Source organism: Microtus oregoni, unplaced genomic scaffold (genome assembly GCF_018167655.1).
Source record: "Microtus oregoni isolate MIOR12 unplaced genomic scaffold, Mior012 000018F_ref0000195, whole genome shotgun sequence".
NCBI lineage: Eukaryota > Metazoa > Chordata > Mammalia > Rodentia > Cricetidae > Microtus > Microtus oregoni.
The window spans coordinates 3,690,657-3,716,762 of NW_024543077.1; the positions used below are offsets into that span (position 1 = coordinate 3,690,657).

At 41.6% G+C, this 26,106-nt stretch overlaps 1 protein-coding gene across 1 annotated transcript; it reads right to left on the minus strand.

Annotated features, from left to right (window-relative positions):
• Window positions 1-1,301: 1,301 nt before the first annotated feature.
• LOC121458638 (39S ribosomal protein L48, mitochondrial) lies at window positions 1,302-22,787 on the minus strand. Its single transcript, XM_041667944.1, has 8 exons — window positions 22,666-22,787; window positions 16,021-16,073; window positions 13,168-13,205; window positions 7,930-8,018; window positions 7,008-7,177; window positions 5,497-5,599; window positions 3,161-3,250; window positions 1,302-1,536 (listed from the first exon to the last, which is right to left on the minus strand). Exons 1-8 carry the CDS (start codon window positions 22,684-22,686, stop codon window positions 1,462-1,464), a joined length of 639 nt encoding a protein of 212 aa, XP_041523878.1. The 5' UTR covers window positions 22,687-22,787; the 3' UTR covers window positions 1,302-1,461.
• Window positions 22,788-26,106: the final 3,319 nt, after the last annotated feature.

Genomic DNA, 26,106 nt, shown 5'->3' on the forward strand with positions numbered 1-26,106 from the left:
GCAGACAACTTTCAGGAGTTGGTTCTTTCTACCTTGTAAGTCTCAGGAGCCAAATGGAGGTCACAAGGCTTGGCAGCAAGCATCTTTACCCACCAAGCCACCTTTCCAGTCCTACAATCACTAGTTCTGTGGTATGTAAATGTTACCACAATAAATTATTATACGACAAAAATAGGGCCAGAAATAGTGGTCCACACTTTTAATCCCAGCTCTTGGCAAGCAGATCTCTGTGAGTTCAAGGCCAGGCTGGGCTACATGCAAATTCCAGGACAGCCACAGCTACATAGTGAGACTCTGTCTTGAAAAAACAAAAAACTAAAAATAGGCAAAGGTAGGATTTGATTCATAGACCATATTTTCTGACCCCTGACCATGATCAAGTTTTTGAACTTGGCAATGCTTCTCCTCCCGAATACTGGGATGATACATGCCACCACACTTAGCAAGTATCTTTTATGTATGTACATATGTATGTACGTAGAGTCTCATGTGAGCCAAGTTGCCCTTGAAGTCACTATGTACCTGCAAATGACCCTGAACTCCTAATCCTCTTGCCTTTACCTCCTAAGTGCTGGGAGTACAGGTGTGTATTATCACAATTGGTTGAATCTTTTTCTTTATAAAGAACCCAGCCTCGGGAACTTCATTAAAGCAACAGAAAATCGATGAGCACAGAGTTCACTTATGTTGTAAAGTCTAATTCATTACAGAGCTACATGTCTCTATATCTATATAAAGATACATTTTTTTTTTTTTTTGAGACAGGGTTTCTCGGTAGCTTTGTAGTCTGTCTTGGAAATCACTTGGTAGACTTGGTTGGCCTTGAACTCATGGAGCTCCACCTGTCTCTGTCTCCCAAGTGCTGGGATTAAAGGCATGCCAAGTCATAATCATACCGAGCACAGTGGCACACATCTTTAATCCCAGTTGGGGCAAGGAGGTAGGTGGGTTTCTGTGCATTTGAGGCTACCCTTGTCTACAGAGCAAATTCCAAAACAGTCAATGGCTATATAGAGACCTTGACTCAAACAAACAAACACATAAACAATTAGCTTATACTAGATTGCTTTAAAACATGAGTTCACACTAACTGAAAAAGTATGGTGGAATGAAAACATGATTAGACAAGGAGAAACAGAAATCCATAAAGATAGTTTGACGCTAGCCTGGTCTACAGAGCTAGTTCCAGGACAGCCAGGTCTGTTACACAGAGAAACCCTGTCTCAAAAAACAAAACAAAACAAAAAAATTTAAAGGATAATTGCTACACACACACACACACACACACACACACACACACAGAGGTAATAGCAAATTTTATTAGGTAAATGGTAACTGGCAAGCACCGCATGCCACAGACACAGGAGGCGTTCCCAGTATGAGCACTCATTCTCTTGGCTTATGTCTTCATGCAGGAAGATTTCTCTGAGGCCGATGATGACATGAGAGGGCTTGCAGTGTTTAGTTCAACTTGGCCAACAATTCCTCCAGTTCTGGCCGAGCTTTGAACCTTCCCTTGAAGTCTTCTTCGGTGTGCTAGGACAAGGAAAACAAATGGCAATCACCACAGAACTTTTATTGCCCATACATACAAATGCACCTCCAAAAAGGGTCCTTGGGCAGCTCTGCAGAGAGTAATCCAGAGTCAGCCCTTTCTCAATGAGCATGCAGCGTGACCCAGACTTGAACTGGGTACCAGGAACCAACACTGAACCACACACTTCATCTTAGTATGCTAGCCAAGACAGACATGTAAACAGGATGCCACAAGTATTACACCAGAAGTTTTCTGGTTATATTTATTTGATTTTGCATCATGTTATAGACCAGGGCCTTTCACATAAGAGGTAAACACTGCCACTGAGCCATATGGTCTAAAAACTTTGGGTTTATTTGTTTGTTTTATGAGAAAGGGTTTCTCTCATAGTAGTCATGGCTGTTCTGGAACTCACTCTGTAGACCAGGCTGGCCTACAACTCACAGAGATCCCCCTGCCTCTGCCTCTTTTTTTTTGAATGATGTTGTGTGTGTGTGTGTGTGTGTGTGTGTGTGTGTGTGTGTATGTGTGTGCATGTTTACCCACATGGAAGTAAGGGCAACATTTGAAAGTTAGTTCTCTCCCTCCACCATGTGGTCCTGGGAATTGACTTCAGGCTGTCAGGTTTGGCAGCAAGAACCTTTACCTGCTGAGCCATCTCACCAGTCTTGTTTGCTTTTTTGAGATAGGGTCTTGGTATATAGTCCAGGCTGACCCTGAACCTACTATTTAGACCAGGCTGGCCTCAAACCTCAATCTTCCTGTTTCTGCCTCCTCAGTGCTAGGATTGCATGCACAGGTACTGCAATATTTTTAACACAACCAGCACATTCTCACCCTATATGCAGATCTCTGTAGAACTGAAATAATCACTGGACAGGTGTGGACAGAACAAGGGAAGCTAGATGAAGCAATATACCAGGCTAACATGACATAATGGGAACTGTGTCATAAGAAGGATTGTCATGCCAACTAGATCTGAACCCAGTATTTAGGCTAATGTTGCTTATTTCTGCATGCATCTCAGTCTTTACCAGATACATTCAATGGAGCTATAATCATTCATTGGTGGTCTAGAAAACGTCTCTCTAAGGTAATGCCCTGATGCAGTGGTTTTCAACCTGTGGATCGTGATCCCTTTGGGGGTCAAATGACCCTTTCTCAGGGGTTGCCTAAGACCATCAGAAAACACAGATATTTACATTGATTCATAATAGTAGCAAAATAAGTTATGAAGTAGCAATAAGAAAATGATGAGGAACTGTATTAAAGGGTCACAGTGTTATGAAGGTTGAGAACCACTGCATTCATTATACTGTTTATAATCTTAAAACATGTTTCTGCTTTATAGCTACCTGAAGGGAGAATCTGAAGGTGATGGGCTCAGTCCCTAATGTCAGGATGCTGTGATAGAGGCTAGCTCCTGTGTTACACACAGCATCATTCCTGACACCTCAGAGGCCTCAGAGTAATGGTCTCGGGGCCACCAGGCTGTACAGTTCTCCTGATAGCAGCTGAAATATACATTTCTCTGTTATTTCAAAACTAAGCAGCACTGACTTCTTTATCCTCATTGTGAGCACACAAAGGCCACCAAGAGCCTCTTTCCACACTGGCACCTACCTCCCTCACTGACAACTTGACTCCTTCTGGAAGATTGCTTTGGAGTATTTCCAAGAAAATCTCTGCAAACGTAGCACTCAGACTGCTGATCTGCAAATGAAGAGAGATGTCTAAGGGAGAGTACTGAAGGTCAGATGACTTGCACACAGCCTGGGTGTCCCTGCAGCAGCTCCCGTGGGGAAGAGGGTGATCTGCAAGCAGGGCCTGGACTCCCTTTCAGCTCCAGTGGGGTAGAGGCTGATACTCAGAGAGGCTTCTAAGCTCAGTTCCCATAGGATTTCTCTTGCTCTTTGTTGAAATGTCTGTTTGCCATTGTTCCTGTAGGCAGGGAATGTCACAGCCAGACCAATACTGATTTTCTGATGCAATTTGGGTTTACCATATTGCTGTGGTCCTCAGGAATCATGCAGTGAGATTTCAGCTGATAGAGCAGAAGGCTGACCCACCAGAATGAATATATTCTTTTTTTTAAATTTTGTTCTCTTTTTTTCCATTTATTTATTTATTAAAGATTTCTGTCTCTTCCCCAGAATGAATATATTCTGATGGAGATAAACCCAGTTTGCAAGGTGCTGGGCCTACCACCTTTTGTATATCGGCTGATTCTCACAGTAGATCTCTTGTGAAGCTGTAAGCACTCTCCCTTAGTGCAAGATTCAGCAGAGTATGGATTATTGGGCACAATTCTTTCCCATGTACTAGTATATTGGGTCACCCCCCACTTTGTGGTACTTAGTCCTGCAGTCAACAACCTTGGTTCTCACAGTCTAATCTCTGCTTCATTCTCTGAGGTACATTAGAAGCCATGTCCCTGCAACTCTCTTCCATTTAGCAGGACATGCAGTCAGGAAAGGAATCTTTCATGCAGATCACATTTGGGACCTTCAAAAATTAAGGGACGTCTAAGTTCAGAGAACTGTCTTTGTTTTGCGCTGGAAACTTTACAAAATAGGAAGAGAACAGCCGGAGAAGATAAAGAAACTGGTGCAGAAAAAGACATAGTGGAGAGGTCATTCTCCTTCAGATCTAAGTCCCGCACTCGCTGTAAGTCTTCTTCTGGACCCCGAGGGGACACTGAGGCTGGCACTCAGAAGTCTCTGATACCATACTGACCAGGTGTTGATGTCAGGCCTGTCTTGAGAATCCAGAGGTGAGTCAGATGTGTGGTGGGAAGGCATAAAGAGTACTATGAGGACCCACAGTAGAAATAAGCATTTAACTCAGTCAAGGTTAAGTCAAAAAAAAAAAAAAAAAAGCTTCAAGAGTGGATAATGTAGCCGGGCGTTGGTGGCGCACGCCTTTAATCCCAGCACTCAGGAGGCAGAGGCAGGCGGATCTCTGTGAGTTCGAGACCAGCCTGGTCTACAGAGCTAGTTCCAGGACAGGCTCCAAAGCTGCAGAGAAACCCTGTCTCGAAAAACCAAAAAAAAAAAAAAGAGTGGATAATGTCTGGGTGAAGTCTTGGAGTAAAATGGAATTAAACCAGTAGAATTAGACAGTAGCATGGTTATTTTTCAGTGCTGAGAGAGTAGCATTCTATAAAATGTAAACTGCATAACAGCATTAGAAAATCCAGATAAGCTCCTATGGTTGGAGTGAAAGGGACACCAAAAAGAGCAGGAGGGGACACACAATGGTGCTAGTGCTCCAAACGTCCTCCTTCACACTATGGGCCTTGGCAGCAAGTAAGAGGCACCTAAGATACATCATAAGCAAATTGCTATTTAAAGACTTAAAAATTTCAAAGTCACTTTAAAATTAGGATATTTAGATTTAGGTGTTGCTCCCTCAACATTCTTACTGCTGCTGATAAGGTTAAGGTTCTTTTGTGGACTAAAAGGAGGAATACAATGGAACTGTAAATAAAGTTTCACACAATGGAATATTTCTTGGTCACAAAAATGAATGAAGTTCCATACTGAACAAGTATCAGAAGACAAAGAAGGATTAAGCATTAGGCTCAAAGGATTACAAAGAGGGAAATTGTCCCAAACAATTAGTTTTCCATACAATGAGGTCTGGGAGTACATTGTGCAACATCCACAAAAGTCCACTAGACCAGCAGGTCTACTGTATTTAAAGCTCAGCCAACAGATCAGGGGTATGTGTGTTTGTGTGTGTGCGTGTGCACCTAGGGGTATTGTTATACAATGATGCTTGGGGAATGAATGCGATTTCATAACAGGAGAGGTGGAGGAGTCAAGAACCCAGCTGTAGAGTACACCATTATTTAAGGGCAGGAAGAACAAATGGAAAAAAGTCTGACAGATGGAGAAAAAGATGGAGAAAGGGAACCAGAGAAGCAAAAGGACTTGGGAATCCCCCAGAGTGCCTACCTGAACCACTCGCTCATGGGTGGTAAGGACTGAGTCTAGGACCATTTTGTTGCCTTGGTCTGGTAGCCTCATCACCTCCATGGTTTTGGTGGGCATCGCGTAACTGCAGAAGAAGAGTTAGCTGTTGAGTGTCCACTCAAACCAGCAGCACCACATCTACCAGGGTCATCTGTGAGTACAACCACTGCTCCATATCATATCTCCTACAGGATGCTCACCTGCAGCCAGTGTTGAGGTAAGCAGATATCTTTACCTTGTCTAGACAACTCTGAACTCTGAGGGAACACACTGTGTTCAGTGCTTTTCTGTGTCTCCTTGACAATGACTGACGCATTACCCTGTGTGTAACCTTGGTGATGATACGCATTTGCTGCTACTGGAGCAAATTCTAAGGGATTCTAAGGGAATCCAGCCCAGCACTTAGGCATACTTTGGAGGTGAGCCCTGATCACTGTGTGTGTTATGGAGAAATAAGGCGACGTGTCCAACAGCTCTGGACCAGTGTCTTTCAGCGTCAGCACTGGTAACGTTCCACACCAGGCATTCTCGTTGTGGAAGCTGGCCTATGTATCCCACCTGAATGCCGTGAGGACCCCTCCAGTGGGACAGAATGATTTCAGTCACTAGGTTGGGAGTCACTACTGTCAAGTCTGTGCTTACTTGCTCTATTAGCTTCAGCGGGCCAAGCTCTACGGGAACAGAGCAGTGTGTTTGGAGACTGTCATTTTTCAGTCCACTCTTCCCTCTGAGCTTCATGTGTAAATGAAATTACAATCTGAGCCTCTGTGAGCTACTGAAGATCTGATGTGGTGGTGAGACTGAACTAATGGCCATGTAGAATATGGTATGTTGCATTCATCTTACTGAAAAGTTCATCAAACTAAAGAGAAATGAAATACTAATAACGACAGGTAGCGGTACCACATGCCTTTAGTCCCAGCACTAGGGAAAGTGAAAATCTGAGTTCAAGACCAGACTGTTCTACAGAGTGAGTTCCAGAACAGCCAAGACTACACAGAGAAACCCCATCTCCCATCTCAAAAAAAAAAAAAAAAGCACCCACAAAAAACTCCCAAAACAATCCATGTCACAAAATTCTAGCAAGATATCTTGCCCAAGATTCCAAGCCCGAGGTCCCATTTTTATTGCAAAGATTAAGAAGTGCTAGATCAGTGTTCAGGACACACCAGCGTCACTCTGAGAATGTCTCCTTCGCATAATTAAGTTGCATAAGAACTTAAAGGGAATTCATTTCCCTTTAACAAAAGAACTGAATCCTGACCTTTACACACGGTGTGCTTAATGCACCCTGAGACATGTATGAACAACACATACACAGTAAATACATTTAAAAAGTAGGCTAGTTACCTTTCAGTGGTTGCCAGAACTGCAGGTTGGGAGGGGAAGAGACTGGCTGTACGGGAACATTTGAGGTCAGTGACTTGTTCTATGCTTTGACTGAAAAGTGAAGTATTATACAGACACATCCCCAAAAAAGGTACCCTTCCTACCTTTCCTCAACTTTGATGGAGAGCCGGTTGCAGAGACGGTGAACATACTGGGCATAGCTTTCTGCCAGAGTCATGTCATAAGCAGTCAAGTGAATATTTAAAACACCATATTCATAATCTGTCCCCAGATTAATGGCTCTCACGTCCACTTTTGCTTTCTTCTTTTTAGGCTGAATAGAAAACAAAGAGAAAGAAAATAAGTCCAAGTATTATATAAGAAATTAAAAAAAAAAAGAAGAAAGAAGGAAGGGAGGGAGGGAGGAAGGAAGGAAAGAAAGAAAGAATGAAGGAAAGAAAGAAAGAAAAAGAAATCTGCTGGGCATGATAGTGAGGCATTCGAATCCTCAAAAGGCAGGACAGGTGGATTTCTGTAAGTTCAAGTCTAGTCTGGTCAACATAGGAAGTTCCAGATCAGCCAGAGCTACATAATGAAATTTTATGCCACCCTCCCCCCCACCCCAAAACAAAAACATTTAATCATAATGTATTAAGGTTTGTCTTCCAGAGTTACATAACTAGAAAAGATAAACTTCATGAACTAAATCCAGAATTGGTTAACTGCAATAGATTATTTATCTTGAGCAAGTTCCTCTTTATTACTGAAGCTTTCAACAGGAGTGGCCACAGCAAACTTCAAGGCCTTACCATGAGTGGGAAGCCTCAACACTTCCCTGGCTAAACAAGCTAGGATTCTTCATGGCAATTAACACTGCAGTCAACACAGTGGAGAAGGCTGAAGTCTGGAAGGGAAGAGAGAGGGTGCAGATCCCAGTAGAGAGGAGGAGCCATCTGAGGACTCACAGGAAGGGCTAGGCCTCTTTAGAGGTGTGGCTTTAGGAGAACAAAGAAAGCTGATTCCAGTATCCCTTCTGGTACCCTCCTTCTTGTCCATGCTTGCCTACTACATCTGCCTGTAGCTCACCTCTAGCACTTTCACCAAGTGTCTGTATCTGCCAATGCCATGAGTAGGCTTTGTCCTGTAGTGCCGACTGGACCTCATTACAACACCACCTAAGGGAAGACAAGACAAATCAGAGACAGAAGGAACATACGTATTAAGGTAGTTCTTGCTTATTCCCAGTTTTCCCTTTCTTTTCCTCCTTTCTTTAGCTCCCACTAATTAGCTTTCTTTGTGAAAATCTCTCCTGAAAAGTCAAAGGTGGTCAAGGGAACAAAATATATTTTAATGAGACTCTCATTTCTTCTTGTTCCTCAACAAGCCACCCTTTGACATTTTTGTTTCTTGGTATGTTTGGTTTTGTTATTGTTAGTTTTTATTTATTTATTTATTTTGAGAGCAATGGCTCAGCAGGTGAGGGTGCTATTGCCAAGCTTGATGACTGAGTTCCAACTCCAGGACCCAGATGTAGAAAGAGAGAATGAATCCTGAGAACTGTCTTCTGTCCTCCATATGTGTGCACACACACCACAGACCACAAATCCTCCATACACACATACCTCGGACCATATTCTTCTTAAGACAGGGTTTCACTCTGTATCCCAGACTAGAACTCACTATGTGGCCCAAGATGGCCTGAAACTCACAGCCTTTATTCCTCCTACCTCAGCCTTTAAAGCACTGAGATCACAAGTATAAGCCACCACGCCCAGGCCTACTTGAAGTTTTCTGATGGAGACTATGGAGAAAAGGGAGCAGGCAGCGAAAATAGCCAGAAAAAAAAAAAATCAGGAGTTTCTATAAACTCTTAAAAATCGTGCAGTACTGTACACAGCTCAGCTGTTCACCACTTGCCTAATGCTCCCAATTCAAGTTTGAGCCCAGCTACCACAAAGAAACAAAAAAGTGTGATTTGATTTATTTGTGTTTATAGCACAATATTTAATATATATTTTAAGTGAACATCGTTCCTCCCAAATCTAGGTTCAGGTATATATGCCATTATTAAGAAAAAGCAGGGGCTTTCTACACATGCAGTGGGCTCAGCAGGAGGACTTACTGCCAATATCTTGCTTTCACACACACACACACACACACACACACACACACACACACTTTTGTTGGTTTTTCTAGTCACTTTGAGTCATCATTCTTATTTTTATTCATAAATAAAAATAAAATGGCAGTGTGATGGTTAGCATTAACTGTCAGCTTGACAGGATTAGAACTATCAAAAAGACAAGCTACACCAAAAAGAGAAAGCTGGCTGAGAACCAGCATTCATTTCTCTGCTTCTTGACTGTGTAACAGTGTAACCAGTGTAACTGTCTCTTGTTCTGCCACCATTCCTTCCCCACTATGCCAGACCATGTACCTTCCAACTGTGAAACAAAGCAAACTCTCCCTTACTTAAGTTGCTTCTTCTCAGGTATCTGCCTGGAACAATGAAAAAATTAACTAATACAGGTAGTTCACAACATTTGGTGAAATGACCAAGTCATTCTATGTATGAGGTCGAATTACTACTTACACTTGGGTTTATCAGACTATGAAGTTCTTGACTATCTATAATAATATACTAACTAAATATAATATAATATAATAACATAGACTTCACAGGCAAATGAGAGTTTTTTAGAGGGAAAATGAAAGATGAGTGTTATAGTTGAAAGAATAGCATATAAAGAATAGCATGCAGGGCACATGCAAGAAGCAGGAAGGCTGTGAGTGTGGCTGACGTGAAGTGAGTGGGCCCTACCAAAGATATTACAGGGCTGAAACCAGCAAACCTGGGCCTTGTTAAGGGTTTGGATCTCATCATGAACAGCAATAAACAAAGAAATTATATTTATGCTATTTTTAAAGAATTTATCTTTATTTTGTGTATGAGTATTTTTTTTTTTTTTGCATGTATATGTGCAGAGGCCAGAGAGGGATTTAGATTCCCCTGGAACTGGAGCTACAGATGCTTGTGAGTCAAGTCTTCTGCAAGAGCAGCAAGTGCTCTTAAGTTCTGATCCATTGTTCCAGTCCCATTATGGTTTTAAATGGTTGTTTTAGTTGTGTGGAGGGAGTGGGAGGGAGTACAGACAGAGCATTAGGTATGTGTCACTAGGCGTCACCGGTCCTGATTACACCCTCACAGCTTTACTCCACCTCTACAGCCACAAAACAGTCCTTCTAAACCAAATTTCTAATGATTACTTTTTCATTAATTCAGTCATTTATTCATTTTATACATGCAATCTATAGAAGCATTCACTATTGGCCAGCTATAGTCAGCCCTGAATGAGGCAGAAAGGGTTTTGTTGTTATTTTTTAATGCTTGATGGCTTTTCACTGCTTGAAGATGACATTCCTTAGCTAAGCATTTTAAGGACCTTGACTTTATAATCCAGGTACAATTACTGTATGCCATCTCCTGTTCTGTAGGTTCTACTGGCAGTCTACAGAGTCTTGTAGCTACCATGTCTTTGGTGCATTGTGGGGCTACTGCCCTCATCTTGGTGACATTATTCTGTAGCCCTAAACACACAAAGATCAGAGCTCCCTCATGCCTGCCTGAATTACATAATAAAACATAATGTGTACATTAAAAACTCAGATGTCAGTCATTGTGTTTAATCATAGAGACATTCAATTACCCATCAGTGACTTCAAAAAGTAGACAGGAAACTGATCTTTAAGATGATGATACAGCTTAAGTTGCAAGGGCTGCAAATGCTTGCCTCAGTCTCTCCTCTTCAGGAATTCCTTGGCAAGGAGCCATTCTTAAATTCAGTTTGGGGCAATTCCGATAATTAGAGCAGCTGGTAATTAAAAAGCTGGCTTAAACGAATGTTAAATTAACCATTTCTCCCTTAAATAAAACGTTTGTGTTAAACTGTTAGTAGTTAAGCTGTTTAATTAGCCAGTTGTTTTTATTGTAACACGTGTAAGTTTGAAAGCCTCTTATTCTCAGTAAATTCAATTGGGTTCTTTGTCTCTACCCTGTGTCACTAAGTTGGGTTTCCTGTTGTCTCACTAACCTCCCAGCCTCCTGAGAAGAAAGACCACTCTTCACTGACAAAGACACAAAACCCCCTGTTTTCAGATTAAAAAAAAATCCTTCAGTTGCCACAGCTGTAAGATGTAAACCTATACCGACTTTCCCCCTTTCCTCTCTATTCCACCACAAATGTTTTTCAGAATTTTGTTTACTAACAGGGGAACCAAACCTATCAATCTAGGATAAGATAAACAACTCTGTTTTAATCATTTCTCTTTAGAAATTGGAACAAGCATTTTCAGCATGGCATGCAGGTAGAGAAAAGGGATGAATAGTACCAGCCAAGAATCTAATTACAGCATATTCTCTCTATTCAATAGAATCAAGTCCCCTAAGGACAGAGAAAATGCTAGCCCCTGAGAAACACTATATGCTCAATGTAAATTTAAAAAACAAAACAAAAATGGTTCTCCACATATTCTACCAAAGTGGTCTGCAATGATTTGTTGTTCCATGGTAGCTCCCACGTTGTTTTCTCAAAATATCTTTTTGTCCTCCCCTCAATGCTTCTTAGACCCAAACACACCATATTCCTTTCTATCTTTTGCTCATGCTGTGGTCAGAGCACTCTGAGCTCCCTTCATTCACTTTCTTTTATATATTTACTTTGAACTACCATGTCCAAATAAGTAAGAAAAAGAGAATTACCATAAGCAGGCCTTTCCTTGGACTGAGCAGCTGAGATGGTACCCAAAGTCCTTATATTAAGTGGGTAAGTGACAGTATAAACAAGGTGCTGTTCTTCATTCTTCTGAACATCATTATAACATAATTTTGAAATAGTATACAGCCTGCATTGGCTGGAATTAGGTATATAGCAAGGATGACCTTGAATGATTGATCCCACTGTCTCCATCTCCTAGGTGCTGGTATTATAGGCACATACCACCATGACTAAGATGCTGAGGACAGAATGTAGGGCTTTGTGTATGCTAAGCAATCACTATGTCAACTGAAATACAACTCCAGCTCCAAAATGGAATACGGCCTCCTCATCATGCTCCTCATCATGCCTGCCAGGTGTTACGACACACACCTGTAAGTTCAGCACATAGGAGGCTGAGGCAGAAGAAGCTCTTTAAGTTTAACAACAGACTTGGCTACATAATAAGTTAAAAGGCCAGTCTTTGTCTCAAACAAATCGTAGGGTAAAGGAGATCTAACTAAGCATGAAATAAAATTTAGAAATCAAAGATTAATAAATTTACTTATATGAGAATGTAAAACTTCTGGTCATTAAAAAAACAAAATCACTAGGTAGTGGTGACTTTAGCACATGCCTTTGATCCCAGCACTCAGGAGGTAGAGACAGGCGGATTTCTGTGAGTTTGAGGCCAGCCTGGTCAATAGAGTGAGTTCCATAACCGGCACCAAAGCTACAGAAAAACAACACGAAAACAAAACAAAAACAAAAGTCATGGCACAGTTGACTGGAAAACTAAAGCTGTGTCTGTCCACTCCTGCAACCATTCAAATTATTACCATATTTAAAGTCTCTTACATATTGTCTTGCGCACTATGAGTTCATATTTGTTCTTTTTCTTATTCCTTTATCTCTGGTACTCATTAGTTATATGACATACAGCTGTTGAGAGCACAAAAGTCCTTGTGCTCACAGACAGCACCAGGGATGATAGACATGCAGGGTTGTCTTTTCAAGGGAAAAGATGTATAACATGTTTTCTGCCCAGATGACTGGGAATGTAGGTGGCGAATAGCCTAGGATATTCTTGCTATATCTGTAGGGCCAGACATGGGGCATGCCTTTAATCCCAGCACCTGTAAACTCAAGGGAAGGGAATCTCTAAGGCCAACCTTGACACAGTAAGGTTCTGTCTCAAAAGCAAGTCGGCGGGTAGTGGAGTGCACACCTTTAATCCCAGCACTAGGAGACAAGGATAAGTGAATCCCTGAGTTCAAGGCCAGCCTAGTCTACAAAGTGAGTTCCTGGACAGCCAGGGTTACACAGAGAACCTTATCTCAAAACAAACAAACAAAGAATCACCCAAGAAGGAAGTGATAGACTTGTGTAACCCAAACTCACTACAGTGTTCTTGCTCTAACCACTCCAAGTTCTTGTCCACAGTCCTAGCCTATGAAAGGAGGATCTGGCCCCTGCCACCCGCCTAAAAAATTCATTAGACATTCTAGACAAAAATCACTGTAGAAGGTCATTTCCAGAAAGCAGACCACACCAAGATATAATCACTTACCTGCAGAACAAATGGGATTCTCTCTTAAAATTCTGAATCTAAAACGAGAGGAAAAGTATGTTGAATATAATTAGATATTCACATTTATTTGCAGTATTACTATAACGTTTATGTTCTATGTTAGGATATGCTAACAGTAGATGCTTCCTTAGTCTCTCCTTCTACAAACATAATTAAGGTCCTATTATATAGCAGTTAAAGTAGTCCTGAGGATGCAAATACTAAGTACAGCATCTCTTACAAGATCCACTTGGGAATGGTAAATACAAACAAATGAGAAAGCACTGATCCAAAACAGAAATATGTACAAGAGTCAAAAGAAGTATGGTCTCTTCAACCAGGTTGGTGGAAATAGGGAAATAGAAATATTTAAAGTGAGTTTTTTAAAATTAAGAACTAGAGGATGGAGAAATGGCTCGGAGGTTAAAAGTACTTGCTGCTCTTGCAAAGGACCCAGGTTCAGTACCTAGCATCCACACAGCAGATCTCAACTGTCTATAACTTCAGTTCCAGGAAATCCAATGCCCTCTTCTGGTCTCCCTGGGCAACAGGCATACAAATGGTACACACATATATATATGCAGGCAAACTATTCATACACATAGAATGTTTTTAAAAATTTCTTTCTCTGTGGGCTGGAGAGGTGGCTCAGTGGTTAAGACTCCTCCCTGACTAATCTTTGAGAGGACCTGGGTTCAACCCACATGGGAGCTAACAATTGTGTCTAACTCCAGTTCCAAGGGGACCTGATACTATTTACACGCTGGCAAAACACCTGTAATATAAAATTAAAAAAAAAAATCTTTCTCTTCTGAACTCAGTTGCTTCAGGACCTTCGGGCTACCATGTAGATATGGTCAAGTCTAAGAACCACACCACACAAAGCCAAATCTGAAAATGGTACAAGAAACTCCAGTCACAGCTTTAATTCCAGCATTTGGGAGGAAGAGTCAGGAGGGTTTCTGAATTCAAGGCCAGCCTCGGCTACAGAGCTAGTTCCAGGACAGTCAGGAACTAGCTCTGTAGTTCTACACACATAAGAATCAGCTTCTTTATTCATTAACCAATAAAAGCAACACAGACAAAAGGACTTGCCACACCACTCAGCAACAATTTTGAGATGAAATGGGAAGCCGTGAGACCAAAGCAGATGAGCCTTGCAGTGGCAGAGTAGACTACGAGAGGATGGAGGAAAAGGGACAACAATGAGAACTAGGCTGCACAGAGGTCAGGAGAACAGGACAGTCAGACAAGCTCTGGTCTAGCTGAGTAGGTATCTGCAGCATTCTAGTTTCTACATTGAGAAGCTTTGAAACCAAACTGTGTTACAAACAAATCTGTAATGGAATGCTGACTGAACCATTTCTAAACCATGACATTAAGCAAGTTGTATTATGTCACTGTAATTCTGTTATTTCATCCTTAAAGAACAGGTAATAACAGATAATCTCATAAGGCTGAAATGCTATCTTAAACTGAGTCAGTTTCCTATTTTATGAAATGATGGCATTTGTATTTGTTCTATAATATTTTTGTGAAGGTTAGAGATAAGATATAAAATGCCTTAGTATCATTGCAGGTGTTTATTAACATAGATAAATAATCATGAAAAATATATTGAAATGGAAAGAGAGCAAAAAGAGAAAGTCTTCAATAGATACGATTTAAAAACAAACAAAAAATGTTGGATTTGAAACCTAATTCTAATTTATATAAATTATACCATTTTAAAGCAATAGATTTCACTCTCTTTAGACTTCAGTTACTAAATGCTGCAGGCCAAGATAAGGATCATAAAATTTATTTTGAGTAAGATGGTATAATAGTATACCGAGACTGAATTTAGAACTACCTAGGAGACACATCTCTGGGTATGTCTAGGGGGGTGTTCCCAGAGAAGTTTAACTGAGAGCTTTCACCTCTCCACTGATTGAGGAAGCTATGCCTTCTCCACCACAATGGACTGACCGTACACTCAAACTGTTAAGTCAATCCTTATTTGATAATAACACTAAGACCATAGTTAATAAAGATAGCATACCATTTGAGAATTCTGAGCAGAGGAATGATGTAATTGAATACATTTGAAAGAATCACCCCAATTTCAGTATGAAGTGGGGAAAAAAGTAAACATGGAGAACAGATGAGGAGCTCATTCCCAAGAGCTTAGCAAAACTGGAAGCATGAGGCTAAAAGGGCAGTAAAATATGGTTTGACTCTGTAAATGTTACAGTGGAGCCAATAGGCTCTGTTGATAAATGGTGGAACTGTTGTCTGGGTTTCTGTCCTGCCACCAGGTCCCACAGCCATTTAGCCCCAAAGAAATCACACAGAGGTCTATGTTAATGATAAACTGATTGGCCCATTAGCTCAGGCTTTTAATTAACTCTTATAACTTATATTAACCCATTATTCTTATCTATGTTAGCCACATGGCTTGGTACCTTCTTTAGTGGTGCAATCACATCTTCCTTCTTCTGTGGTTGGGACAGGACTGGGGAGGAATGGGCTCCTCCTCCCCAGAATTCTCTTGTTCTCACTGACCTGCCTGTACTTCCTGTCTGGTTGTCCCACCTATACTTCCTGCCTGGCTACTGGCCAATCAGCATTTATTTAAAGCATAATTGACAGAAAATAGATAATTGTCCCATACCAGAGGAACAAGAGAAATGACAGTATCAAGGTAACTCCAAGGTTCTGAACCATGAAATGAATGGAACTGCTTTTTGCTGAAGAGCAATGTGGCAGAGAATTAAAATTTGAAGTGCTTTGCAAACACTTAGTGGATATAAAAGCAAAATCTATAACAGCTATGAATCTACTGTTGGCTGTATTTATCATTAATATCCTTACCTCAGGAGAGAAAAGGCTTGCTTAGAAACAGCATCTTTCCACAGGCCCAGCACCTACAAGACAACAGTCATGTGAGGATCTTAACCTTTCAGAAAGCCAAGCACCTCATCTCACATGGAAACCCCACAGTATATAGACCAAAATGTACCAAAGGGCTCTTACCTGGCAAGCAAACCAAGGTCCTTTTTTCTTTCTCTGCCCACTACAGATTAAAAAAAAAAACCAAAACCCCTCTCCCACAATTTTTCATCCCATTTCCCTTTCCAAATTTGATACATTTTTCTAATTTCAACCATAACATATAGATTTGCCATTCACTGCATACTAAGAGGGCCTTCCTTAAATATTCTTTAATTCTCAAACACTGAAAGATAATTTTTGGCAACTAAAGCCTAGAAAGGTTTTACTTCTTAAAGATGGCAGCTAACAAGAGACTAAGAAGACTATCTCACTCCAAAGGCTGTGTCTTACAGCACACCAACTCCCTCAAGAGCAGCAGGAATAATCACATTACCACATGAGAGAAAACAATACTAAGAGAGGAGGCAACCGATATTTTAACCTCACTCTGCCCTGCTAGCATCTACGTGAAAGATCAATGTACTTTCTTAATAAGGAAGAATGTGGCACATAGAAGTTCTAGACAATAAATTCTAAACATCTGAATTTCTGCTCATCATGGGTAATAATTACAATTCTTTTGACATGTATATGTAAAAAGATTATACAAAAACATAAAAAAACTGAGACACTGTCCCAGTCAAGACTACCTTAAGGAAATATAATGACTAAATGGGATATAATGTCAGGATGGATATTGAACCAGAAATTAGATAAAAACAAAAGAAACCTGAATAAAGTATGGGTCTTTGTTAATAATAGGATATCAATACTGGTTTATTATTCATGGAAATTACACTACTAATATATTTTCCCATGTATTTCTTTATTTAAGGTGGGAGAGTACATGTGCAGATAAGAGGACTATTTGAGGAAATTGGTCCTCATCTTACACCATATGGGTCCCAGGAATCAAACTCAGTTTGTCAGGGTTGGCAGCAAGTCCCTTTATCTGCTGAGCCAGCTCACAGGCTCTACAATGTTAATAGAGAAGAGTGGGCTTTATGTGAACTCTTCATGGTATTAACACTTTTTTTTTTCAAATCTAAAGCTATTCTAAAACAGTAACTTCTTTCTTTCTTTATTCGTTATTGTTATGGTACTAGAAAATCCAGGCCTTGTGTACTTTCTCAGGCAACAAAGTTTCTTTTTAAAAAGCCTAAGTAAGTACCAAATACTGTGCTGCATATTAAAAGGAATACAAAATCAAAATGTATTGAACACAATGAACTTTAAAGGCAATATATCAGGTGAAACAAGCCAGCCAGTCACAAAAGATTAAATACTGCAGGACAGGTTCCCTTTCAATGAAATATTCAAGTCTATAGGGAAAGGAAGTAGAGTTAACAGTTGCTGGGCTGGGAATGGCGTGGGGGATGACAGATAAGGAGTATAGGTTTGTTCTAGAGTTGATGGAATGTTAATACTTATATTAAACAGCCAAAAGAAACTATAGATATTATGTAATGAAATAAAAACATATGTTTTTTATTTTTATGTTTATTAACAGCAAGTATGCCTGGCAGGACTTCCTGGGGCTGGAAGTCCTGTGCTTTTGCAGCTTATAGACGTTCCTGAAGATCTGTTCAAAATAAAGAACCATCTCCTGAGATAAGTGCTTAAAAGGCACTGACGAAGAAAAGGTTCATATATGACTTCAGTTTACATACATTATTTCAAACTACTTCTCCGAGATGCTTAATATCATCCAATGCCTTCTATGTTGAGCCATCTTCAGGGGTGAGGTTCAGTCCTGTTCCTCTCAGGTACACATTCAAGTTTTGTTTGGGGAAAATTTATAAATAAATAAATAAATGGACCAGGCGATGGTGGCACACGCCTTTAATCCCAGCACTCGGGAGGCAGAGGCAGGCAGATCTCTGTGAGTTCGAGACCAGCCTGGTCTACAAGAGCTAGTTCCAGGACAGGCTCCAAAACCAGAGAAATCCTGTCTCGTAAAAACCAAAATAAATAAATAAATAAATAAATAAATAAATGGAACTCCTTGCAGTCATATATTAATTATCTATTTTGCTGAATGCCCATCCTGTGTCTAAATCACAACACAAGATAAATATTACTAACCCTATTTTATAGTGCAGAAAACTAAATCTACTTCAAAGTCACATAGTAACTCCCCAAAGCTAGCAGAGGATTTAAGGGTTTTCTGGCTCTAAAGTCCATAATTTCTCCACTATTCTACACTTCCTCTCTCATATGAAGAGATGGTACTTAGTGATACATGTAGCACAAATAATAAAAACTCAGAGACAGATATTGGGATTCAACCTGAAGATCAGAAATGCGAAGCAGCCAAGCCACCAGAGAGCTCTTACCTCTTTGAAATCTTCAGATTTAAAGAGAGAAAGTTCTTCTAGTGCTGGGAGTAGAGGCATGCACCACTACCTGGCCTGTATGGTTGACTAGCGTGGCTGCTTTGCATTGGCCTGCAGGTAAGCTTTATTTATTAAAACACAAATAATAAACCACTATAGTTATATCATCAGAGGGATAGCTGATGAAATGTCACAGTGGGTAAAAGTGCTTGCTGGGCAAACTTGATGACCTGAGTTTGATTCCTGGATCTCCTAGTGGAAGAGCAAACCAACTCCTGAAAGCTTTCCTCTGACCTCCACATGCCACCATGGGAAGCACACACCTGTAATGTGACACACATACACACCACATGCATACACACTCATAATAAAGTTTTTTTTTTTTTTGAGGCAGGGTTTCTCTGTGTAGCCCTAGCTATGCTGGAACTCACTCTATAGACGAGGTTGTCCTGGAACTCAGAGATCCACCAGCCTCTGCCTCTTGAGTGCTGGGATTAAATGCGTGTGCCACTACCGCCTAGCTAACTATGACAACTCTTACAAAGAAAACATTTAATTGAGGGTGGCTTACTCATATTTTCAGAGGTTCAGTTCATTACGATCACGAAGGGGACAGTATCAACGTACAGCAAATGTGGTGCTGGGGCTGAGAGTGCTACATTTTTCAGTCAACAGAAAGTTGATTGACTCACAATGAGGGAAGCTTGAGAAAAAGATACCTCAAAGACCATCACTACAGGGACACAATTCCTTCAACAAGGCCATACTGTAAGACTTTAAGACAATCCTGAAGCCATTTTTGACAATTCTGAATCCTCTCAGCCTCTGTGCCATAGTGCTTCCCCTCCTCCCCTGGGAACCAAGGACCTAACAGCTACACTTGCACATACTCAGTTCCTGAACAATTACCCATATACGTAAGTTTTGGTTCGGTCCCCTGGGAAACGGGGTCAAAATGACCTCTTACCTCATCTGATCTGGCAACAGCTCTCCAGTCAATTATTGGTAATAGTCCTTTCAAATAAGCCAATCAGAATAGTCAAAGAACAACCCCCCTTGCTTCTGTGGCCCCTTTAAAAGTAGACTGTACCAGCTATTCGAGGTCCCTCGGCTTCCCGAATGCTGGGGGACCCTGTCATGACAGAATTAATAAAATCCTCATGCTTTTGCATCGGCTGTGGTGTGTGAGATGGTCTCTGGGGGCGACTCCTTCTCGGTGTTTGGGCGCTAGAGTCCAACACTACCTTCTAGCAGTGCCACTCCCTTTGAATAAAAACATATATGTGTTATACACTACATAAGTGTAAATAATACTTATTGATGAGTGAATTAAAATGTCTAATGTAAACAGGCATGGTGGTGTATGCCCTTAATCCCAGTAACTGGGTGAGGGAGAGGCAGGTGGATCTCCATGAGTTTGAAACCAGTCTGCTTTCTGTAGAGTTTCCAGGACAGATGGTGCTATATTCCCCCCCCCCCAAAAAAAAACAAAACAAAACGAAACAAAAAAAAAACAAACAACCCCCCCCCAAAAAAAAAAAACCTTCCTGGTTTAGAACCTGAACATTTGCAGACATCTCGAACTGTCAGAAGGGACTCACACCTAGAAAATCCAAACCAATCTCCCTGTGTCTTCCACAGTTTGAACCTAGTTTCTCTTGTATAACAGAATAAATGCAGTTCTTTTTCATACTAGCACCTCAAGTATTTGAGTACAATGATCAATGCTTTCAAGTTTTTCTAAGTTCTCTCAAAAAATTGCTGCTTCTAGTGTTTCCTTTGGCTATCCTCTTCCAACATGACTACACTGACTATCAATATCTATCTTCCCATAGGCCATTACGAGCACAGATTTTATAACCATTGACATTTAAATGTCCACATCTATTCTGTCTGCTGGGATTGCTTAAAAATATATGAAGAGCTGCTCAGCAGTGGCAGCACAAGCCTTTAATGCCAGCACTCGGGAGGCAGAGGCAGGTGGATCTCTGTGAGTTCGAGGCTAGCCTGGCCTACAAGAGTTAGTTCCAGGCCAGGCACCAAAGCTACACAGAGACACCCTGTTTCGAAAAAACAGAACAAAAAAACCACAAAACTATGTGAAGAACAAATAAAAATACACAAATCACTACAAGACACCAACATCCCTATTAGCACCATTTTTTGTCCCTTACAAAGTATTCACTCTACTTATAGTATCCTCAATCATACCTTTTGTATTAGTATTCAGACATCTGTACTGGTCCTCTGCTGAAGCCACTAAGAGCATCACCTGTTTATATTCCCTTTTAAAAGGGCCCTGTCAGGCCGGGCGGTGGTGGCGCACTCCTTTAATCCCAGCACTCGGGAGGCAGAGGCAGGCAGATCTCTGTGAGTTCGAGACCAGCCTGGTCTACAAGAGCTAGTTCCAGGACAGGCTCCAAAACCACAGAGAAACCCTGTCTCGAAAAAACCAAAAAAAATAAAAAAATAAAAGGGCCCTGTCCACCTCCTTTCTCTGTCTCCATCTGTCTCTGTCTTTCTCCCTTCTGCTGCTCCTGTCCCCAGAGACTGTCCCCACTCCCCTTCACTCCTTTTACATTCCCTTTTCCTTCAAAACAAAACAAAACAAAACCCTCCAGGTGAACTCTTTCTCATGGCATTTTTTCTCGTGCTGCTTTTACTAAATTATGACTTTTTTTGTTTTTCTTTAATTTTTTTTAAAAATATTTATTTATTTATTATGTATACAATATTTTGTCTGTGTGTATGTCTGCAGGCCAGAAGAAGACACCAGACCTCATTACAGATGGTTGTGAGCCACCATGTGGTTGCTGGGAATTGAACTCAGGACCTTTGGAAGAGCAGGCAGTGCTCTTTAACCACTGAGCCATCTCTCCAGCCCCTCTTTTTTTAATTTTTGAGACATGGTGTCAAGTATCTTAGGCTAGCCTCAAACTCAATCTGTAACAAATCCTGTCCTTGAACTCCTCATCTTCCTGCTTCTACCCTCCAAGTTGTGGGATTAAATGCCAATGCCTGACTTTGTCAGATGATGGCCTTAATTCCAAGTTTCCAATGGCTCTTTTAGAGTTTGAGTAGTTGGAAATCACATTTTTTTAGAACACTGTTCTTCCCTTCCAGCATTCCTTGGAAGGAAGACAAACAGAGCCAGAGAATAGACTGGAATGTTAAAATTGACTTATTCCTATTATCCTTGCTCCAGACCTGTTATCGCAAATTGGATAACCAGTGAGTCCTTTATAAAGGACGAAAAGAGAAACTTAAATTTAGATACATTCAAGTTTAGTCCCACATATCCACAAGTAGCAATAAGCATATGGATTTATAGATTTAATATTTACAATTAATGCCTAAAATAAAATCTCAATATGATGAGAGAGAAATAATATCAAAAATCTAAGCAGCACAACACACATGAAAACCCCAACTGAGATCTGTTAAATTTGTCATGGGAAGAGAAAAATAGAGACTGGATTTAAGAATGGTGATTTAGCTAGGTCAGTGGTGCATGCCTGTGATCCAAGCACTGGGGAAGCTGAGGCAGGAGGGCTGTGAGTTCAAGAGCAGTCAGGGCTACGTGGTGAGCCCCTACTCTCATAAAAAGAATGAAGGCGGGGGTGGGGGTGGGGTGACGGACTGGGAGGAGAGGGGGGAGGGGAAAACAAAACAGGATGAAGTGGCTGGTTCTTCTTAAATAAGATTTTGGAAGCCAAAGAGTAACAACAAGGTGGTTTGTTCACCCTCTTCTTTGACAGACTCTTAAATAAGGTTTTGTAAACAAAAATGTAATCTATCATTTTCATATTCTTCTTCTCACCGAGTAGCTTCATTCATAACCCAACCACTTCAACAAGACATGATTCTTAAAGTTGGTTTAACGTAAAAAAATAAAATGACCTGCCTAAGGTCAGACAATTTATGGGGACTATGCCGTGGCGTCTTAATTCCCTCAGTGAGCTCTTTCTTCCAGGACAGAGAACATCCAGGAGACAAGTGGAGGGGGCGTGACGCGAGACTGCAAAATTCACCCTGGGCGGAGGGAGGAACCGACCGCGAGGCACCGCAAGGACTGCTGGGAGGGGCAAGTTCGCAGAGTTCTAGGCCCGGATAGCTACCCGCCGCCACCTTCCAGCTCTGCTTTGTCTTCGGCCTCCCCAGCGCCCTGTGCACGTGAAATCTACATTACCTTCCCCAGGGTTCCGCTCATTCTTAGTTACTCCACCTTCAAAGGAAAACCGAGAACCCGCCCCGGCAGCCACGACCCCTAGGCTTCTGAAACGCGGCCGGAAGGTTTTAATCAGGTCCGTTTACAAAATCCGACCGAGTTTCTCTCTCCTCCCGCAGCACTTCGGTTCCGGAAGCTTTTAAAACTCAACGACTAGATTTTTTTTTTTCCCTAATCCCACTGTCAATCCAGGTCGTGTCACGTTCCCTGTGATTTCTCTGGGCAGCATTAGTTCCCATTCTTTGTGTTACTCGGGTGCTTTTCACATAATTTTGATATTTCTCCTATGAGACTATATTATTTATTGTCTTTTCCCCATATTTGGTTGAAACCCTTTAGGACTCAGATCCTGTCTGATTAATTCATTCCAGCGTCTAATATAGAACAGAAATCTTGATTTACAACCTCGACTTCGGAGTTGATTAACCCCGTGTGAACCTTTCTAACATTCCGTTTCCTCATAATAATTGAGAATAACTATCTTTTATTGAGTGGTCCATTGTGTGCAATAATTTGTGCTCACTTAATTCTTTATAAGCCTCCTAGAGAGTTTTACAGAAAAAACTTTGAGAAATTAAGAGATTTGTCTAGGATAAAGTAACTGAGAGCTAAATTTCACACCCTTTCTTTGCAGTCTGGTCTGCAAAGTGAGTTCCGGGACAGCAGGGCTGTTGTACAGAGAAACCCTGTCTTGAAAAAGAAAAAAAACAGAAAACAAAACAAAACAAAAAAACCAAAACCAAAAATCAACATTAGAAAAAGTAATGAAAAGAGATCACCACATATTTGTTATTTCACTCAGTGAAACTGGTGAATATGCACTTGAAAGATGGCTGATCAGTTAAGAATGCCTACTGCTCTTGCAGAGGACCCTATATCAGAAGTCTCACAACCTCCTTTAATTCCACTTCTGGGTGTTCAACATGCTCTCTGGCATCCTCGGGTACCTACACTCACATGAACATACTTACACAGACACACATGCACATAAATAAAAATATAATCCTGGCCTTTAATCCCAGCACAAAGAAGGCAGAGTTATGTGGATCTCTGTGAGTTCAATGACAGCCTGGTCTATATCCGAGTTCCAGAACAGCCAGGGCTATACAGAGAAATCCTGTCTCAAAAAATATCCTTTGTTAAATGTTAAATATATAAAAAAAAAACATCGCGACTGAGTAGTGGAGTACTACACAGTACATGAGATGTCGTTTTTAACTTGCACAAATTAACTCCAAACGGACCTTACACCTAAACATCAAATGCTAAGTGCAGAACTTCTAAAAGACACTTGTGACCAGTCCTCTCTGAGTTTGGCAACTGCCTAGGCTTTGGGAGGTTTCTCTAAGGCCCTGATGTATAGAGCAATAACAGAGCTCTGTCTCTAATCTCGGGAATACACTTGGTAGAGCTGGTAAAGATGTAGGGCCAGGGCCTTTGGAAAAGGGTTGTTTCAGATTCTCAGAACCCAAGACTTTTCACAGAAGGGTGAAAACTGGTTATCTGTCCCAACACCACTGAGGACTTTGTTTATAATGTACTTGAGTTACCCAGTGTATTTCTTTTTTTTTTTGGTTTTTTTTTTTTTTTTTTTTTTTTTTGGTTTTTCGAGACAGGGTTTCTCTGAGGTTTTGGAGCCTGTCCTGGAACTAGCTCTTGTAGACCAGGCTGGTCTCGAACCTACAGAGATCCGCCTGCCTCTGCCTCCCAAGTGCTGGGATTAAAGGTATGCGCCACCACCGCCCGGCGTCCCAGTGTATTTCTTGTGCAACATTGTCTGACTTGCCTCTTTCTGAATTTGTATACTTCCTTTTAAAACCGATTTACATTAGCAAGAGATTTGTTGTTGAATTATAATTAGCAGCCAGTGCTGGGAACTCTGCCCTGTGAACCTTCTGCTCACCTGGTTCTGTCACTCAGACCTCACTAGCCAATCAGAGCCTCCAGCAGACCCACCAGTCAAATGGGAGGGTTCTTTTGGTAGCCAGGCTTCCTGTTTAGCTCTTCCCTAAGAAATCATCCTTTCTCTCCTGCTCTGCGCTTTGGGCTCCCTTGTTGGGAGACAGCATTTGAGCTTGGCAGCTACAACGTGGTGAGTGAGGGGTTGCTCTCCACAGATAGGAGGAGCGGTGTGCCAAGGTGAGTAAGGGGATAACGTCCCCACGTGTGGAGGAGTGACTGGGCTTGGCGGGTGAGGGGCCACTGTCCCCAAACTAGGTGGAGCGGCCTGCTGAGGCTCGGGTCTGGTGTGGTGTGTCCTCCCCTGGCTGGGTGGGAGCCAGTGGAAAAAAAGAGTTTAGTGTGTTCCTGCCTCGTCCTGCCTCATCCTAAGTAGTTCTGAGTGATCCTTGCAACTCCCTGCTGGCAGCCTCTGAATAACTTCACTGCCTGGGCTGTGTCTGCACAGAGCAGAGCATAGGGAGTCGCAAATGATGGTGCTTATAGTGCTTATTTTGTTGCATGTGGAGAGATATCACCAAATATGCCAAACTCGGAGACTTGTGGTCTCTCCTGGGTCTTCAGAAGTTCTGCACTTTTAACATTTAGGTTTAGGATTCGTCTGTAGTTAATTTTGTGGGGCTTGTAAAAGGTTTCTCCTGTGTAGAGTAGCACTCCGCTGCTAAACTGATGTAGAAGAGTAGAATTGATAATAGAATTAATGGTATAAGGATTTACCAGTTCTTAGGAGACATTAAGTCACACAAAGTGTTAGTTTGGGAGCTTAGGCCCTAGTCCTTCGCAGCTATCCGAGCCACCATGCCTGGTCTGTAGTTCAAATCCCAGCATGCCAGGTCCTGACCCCTCCCTGGGGGTGGGGTCGGGACCTCTCCCCAGGGTACTTAAGTGATTCCCCCAAAAGAGAAACACGTGGTCTCCCTTTCTTCCTCCCAGGAGTCGCTTTCCTGCGGCTTCCGGTTTCCTCCTCAGGCCACCCGAGAGCGCAGGTCTCCCATTAAACCTGGGTATTTCTTAATTTGGCATGTTTTAATTTGGGTTGATTGGGAATTTTTGCGTCGTCAGAGAGCTCGCTTAGGAAATATTCCTAACATTTGGAGGCTCCCACCGAGCTAGGGCAGATTCTTTACACGTGGCAAGCAGGCCTCGTTGAAAGGCCCCAAGTCTGCAGGTCGAGCTCTCTATGCCACGCTTAAAACCGGCTTCTGGGCTAAAGCAGCTGCGTCTTGGTGAGTTCCTTTTCTTGTCTATGCTATAGGGTTTGGGTGGACCCTTTCGTACTTATTTTTGTCGTTTTCGGATTTCCATTTGAAGTTGTGAGCTCACGCTGGGAATTCGAGTCAGGTTGCGGTCAATCCTGTGGGATTGGGGTTGGATGAGGCAGAGATATGTTTGTATCGGGATGCCGGGCATTCAATCTCTGCGACCCCCCTTTTTACCGAATTG

Bases quoted from the DNA above. Each gene is read 5' to 3' on its own strand.
- LOC121458638 (XM_041667944.1), bottom strand. From the start codon at position 22,686: ATGAGCGGAACCCTGGGGAAG. The intron at 8,019-13,167 runs GTAAGTGATTAT...GTCTTCCCTTAG, and splicing joins GAATCCCATTTGTTCTGCAG to GTGGTGTTGTAATGAGGTCC. The intron at 7,178-7,929 runs GTGAGCTACAGG...TTTTCTATTCAG, and splicing joins ACTTGGTGAAAGTGCTAGAG to CCTAAAAAGAAGAAAGCAAA.